The 4,493-nt window shown below is 32.9% G+C and overlaps 1 protein-coding gene across 2 annotated transcripts in view; it reads right to left on the reverse strand.

Annotated features, from left to right (window-relative positions):
• Pou1f1 (POU class 1 homeobox 1) overlaps window positions 1–3,043 on the reverse strand; it is a 14,481-nt gene extending 11,438 nt beyond the window's left edge. Inside the window, exons 1-2 of one of the 2 annotated variants that reach the window (XM_005345240.2) lie at window positions 2,902–3,043; window positions 133–204 (exon numbers count right to left, since the gene is read on the reverse strand). In XM_005345240.2, coding sequence (XP_005345297.1) covers window positions 133–204; window positions 2,902–3,043 — 214 coding nt within the window. Of the gene's footprint in view, window positions 1–132; window positions 283–2,901 lie in introns of both variants that reach the window. The other variant, XM_005345239.2, reaches the window with a different exon arrangement.
• Between the last annotated feature and the right edge of the window lie 1,450 nt (window positions 3,044–4,493).

Here is a 4,493-nt window from a genome sequence, read left to right on the forward strand (position 1 = left end):
AGAAAGAAAGAAAGAAAGAAAGAAAGAAAGAAAGAAAGAAAGAAAGAAAGAAAGAAACAAACAAAGAAACAAAGAAAGAAACAAAGAAAGAAACAAAGAAACAAAGAAAGAAAAAAGAAAGTTTATTCTTACCCGCCATTACTCCATAGGTGGATGGCTGGTTTCCATAATGACAGGAAGGCACAGAATAATGAAGTCCCGTCGCTGTATTTCCCACAGTCGTCATCGAGAAATAGGTGTGCAAACATTTAGGAGTTTGGATCAAAGACAAAATAGACGGGACTGGTAAGAAAATGTATGAGGATTCAAGACACATTCAACTCATTTCAAAATCACACATTTATGCGATTCTTAAATTATACACCAGTATGTGCTTTCTTCCTCACTGGCAATTTTCTAATGAGCAGATAATAGCAGGCAAAAGTGGACCCAAGTAACGATGAGATTCTATATCATAAAACTAGACTTGTATGTTTTATGTTGAGGCTACAAGTATCTCACGAGGAGTGGTGGGAAGACAGTGAACCCCAGTTCTTTGAGATTTGAAAAATTCTGTGGGTTCCATTCAGTGGATATTGCACCACCATCATTGATAAGTAGCCAGAGCATCATTGTGTTGCACAGTATTATAAGGAGGGCGTCTCTGGAAGAACAAATAGTTACAGAGACTCCTAAATCGTCATAGCTGATAAATTACTGATTTCTTTTGCTAAAGAGTAAATGCCAGAGTAAGGATTTCTTTGTTTAGATGCAATCATGAAAATATTGCCACTTTCAGGGTTTTGTGAAAACCTTATGACAGTGTTAAGCCCAATTATTATATGGCACTTGCAGGTTTTTTCATGTGACAATATATAGAAAAGTTTTAATGATAAAATCAGTCAAAAAACAAGTTCCTTTATCACGGAAGGTTGTATATACACACAATTATATGAATAGATATATGCTTCCTGAAATTGGTGTGCCTTTAGAAATAAGATATGAACTATAAAATATATATGAAGTTTTAAACACATATCACCATTTTAACAGCCAAAATGTTCAATAAAACTACTAGAAAAACTTTCCCCAAGTATTTACTTCCTTATTATTCTCTCACAATCCTAAATAATTTGTAATACAATAAAATAATATAATTAGGTTGTTATAATGAACATAACGTTTTTTCAAATAAATAGCATATAGAGTATATATTGGGAGTACATGATATAATAATTAATTAAATGAGGCTTTTCATAGAATAAATACATTTTGTCTAAATATAAAACAATATTTCATTGTAAATATCTGTATAAATTTCCCATCTATAACTGATATAGAGAGTTGTGAAATAATTTTACCATATAATGGTTACACAGATAATTTTAAGTATTCATTTAAAAATTTCAATGTATTTTAACCCTATAAAATACCTAAGAGCTTTTGTTAAAATAATTAGTTCTAATTTCTTATCTAACTACATGTACATATAACTTGATAGAAAAAATATAAATCATTAAAAATAATTAAAGGAAACTTTTACAAGTTTTATTTAAAATAATTATATGATATTTCTTATTTGATTTTAGGAAGTTGGATAAAAGATAGGTTAACTTATTTAATGCTTTGCTATGTATTTTTAAATAAACCTACAGAACTTAAAGATACATTATTTTGCTACATCATTATTTTAATCTCAAATTTTGATTTTCTACTGATCAAATAATGTTCCTATAGTCAATTAGAGAAACATAATATCATTTTTCTAATTCTCAACCTATAAAATGTATTAGTTTAAAAGTGTGATTGTGTTGTAATGATTTAGTTATTTATGGAACTGTTTATAGGATTATTACAGGATTAAGTAATTTTAGTATTATATTTTTCATCAAATATGTTTCAGTACCCTCTCAAAATTACCTTTTAAATTAAACTATGGGAGTCTTTCATAGATTAAGTGATGTTGTCAGAGTCAACATGTCTAGTCTCCTGATTCTTTAAAAGCGGCCAAAGATGAATGCAAGAGCTTCACAAATGTTTGGAAACTGCCTAGTTGTCATAAGTTCTTTAATTGTTTTAAATCATAATACAAGCCCAAACTTTTATTTCTACAAACACAAAATTGTATTTCATTTCTCCTTCTGAGTCAATTACATTTTAAACAGATGGAAGGTGAATACAGATTACTATTATGTGGAAAAATTCAGTTAGTCCAAGGATTCAGCAGTCTGTAAATAGATTTTGAGACCATTTGTTATTGCATTAAGTGCAAATATATTAGCAAAAAACATTCGTTTGCTTGTGTATAGTTTTGAGCCCTAATTTGTTTTATTTAGGAATATAAAGTCAAATTTAAAAGTTATTTCTAAAACTCAGTCTTTAGAAAGTTTAACTCTCTGAGCTCTAAATATTATCTTGCTTTCTTTTCTAAGTTTAATACTATGCATTTTAATGCAAGTTTAATAAAGCATTTAATTACTATATTCATTAAAGCTCACTTTGGTTTGTGTTGGGAATTTTTTGGTTTATTTTTAATCAGGCTTATGGTTGTTTAAAGATAGTAACAAATATAATTCAAAAATGAAATACATTTTTAATATAAAGTAGTAGTACCTATTTAGCATTAAAGATTTTTAGAATATTTCATTTTGATCTTTATCCATAACCATCTCTATTAAAATAGTTTCCGAGAGTGAAAACGCTCAAGCTCATTATTTGCTATGTAGAAAAATAGTTCTTCAATTGTAGAGGGAACCAATAAATTCATACATGACTTTCCTTACTAATTTTTCTATATTCTTAGGCAACTTAATATTTAACTAAAGCAAACTTAAGGAGAGAAATCGAACAGAGAAATTATTCCCCAGAAAGATTCATCACATCAGTTCTGAAGGGTGTAGGCCCAGCGGTGGAAGTCAGTACCTGTAGACATCACGTTGGTGGCATGGTTGGAGACTGGAAGGCACTCAGCGGCACTGTGATGCATTATCAGAGGCAGAGCTGCAGAAGCATCAGAATTCAGAGGAATAAAGGTATCGGCCGAAGTGAAAGATTGGCAACTCATTCCCACAAGAGAGTAGAAAAATAAGACCCGCTGCTTGCCAGATCACTTTTATTACATTACTGTATCAAAGGGCCGATTCACCTGCATATATACATCAGGAAGGCTCTGAGGCACCAGGAGGGTGCGGGCGAGTATTTATACCGTGATGAGATCCATTTATACATGTTAATAGCTTTTTCCCAGGAGTGTTGCTGTGTCAACTAGAACTGTCTTTCTTACCCAAGTATTATCTGTGCCCAAGAAGGAACCTGGTTGTGGGGTACAAATTGAGGGGAAGGCAAAACCACAAACTTTATTTGCTATCTTTAATAAATGAGACCTTTGGGGAAGAATCAGAAACTTTGAAAAGGTTTTTCTCAAAGTTAATAAGTGATAATGAATTGAAAACTAGGTGTCTTTAGGTTTCTAATATAATAAAAGCCTTAAATATGAGATATTTTCCTTTTGGTTAACTTCTTAAATAACATTCAAAGTAGTTTTAAACCAGGGAAATGCATACTATATAATTTTAACAAGTGGAGTACTTAAGGGCTGGGAAATGATGGCTTGGTGGTCAAGGTGCTGGCTACACAAGTCTGATGACATGAGTTCTGTACCTGAACCTGTGTAAAGGTGGAAAGAGAGGACCAACTCTATAGACTGTCCTCCAGCCTCTGCATGCATAGCGTGGCATGTAACTTCACACATATACATCATGCGTGCACGTGCACACACACGCATGCAATACTAGCAACAATGTTTAAAGTAATGAAATGTTTAAGTTGACACTTTGGAAGGCATGGGAGAGGAAATAAGACAACTCATGTGCTGTTAGTTACAAGCTTAAATTCAACAGTGCATGTTTATGAAAAAATACAAGAACTATTCAAAGTTGCCCTGTGAGGATACAGTGGAAAGATTTTAATAATGTATAGTGCTGTGCAGAGAAGAGAAGCAGAAGCGACACCATCTTTCCCTTGATTTCAGTGTATTGATTATCAACTCAAAACTCTTCCTATCTACTGACAGGATTCAGTGACAGTTTTCTACAATTAAGCCAAACAGACCTCCATCTCCACAAGTGATGTAGCATGTACCCTTCATAAGTGGCTCTGAGTCACAGGCTAGGATTTGGGCCATTCTACTAAAGATGCTGAGGTAACAATGTTAGTACTGGATACAAACTTCACACAGAGATATAGTGACAATTTATGAGAATGCTATGCCTATACAATCGATTCTAACATAAGCATTAGCCTCCAGATATTCTGATAATTTCTATATATAAATGGTATGTTGGATTTTGAATCACTGTGAAATACACCTGGAGGGAATTTTTTTTTTTATTGAAAAAAAAAAATTTCCGCCTCCTCCCAGCCTCCCACTCCTCCCGCCCTCCCCCTACTCCTCTCCCCCTCCCTCTCCAGTCCATAGAGCAGTCAGGGTTCCCTGCTCTGTGGAAAATCCAAGG

This window comes from Microtus ochrogaster, chromosome 2 (genome assembly GCF_000317375.1).
Source record: "Microtus ochrogaster isolate Prairie Vole_2 chromosome 2, MicOch1.0, whole genome shotgun sequence".
NCBI lineage: Eukaryota > Metazoa > Chordata > Mammalia > Rodentia > Cricetidae > Microtus > Microtus ochrogaster.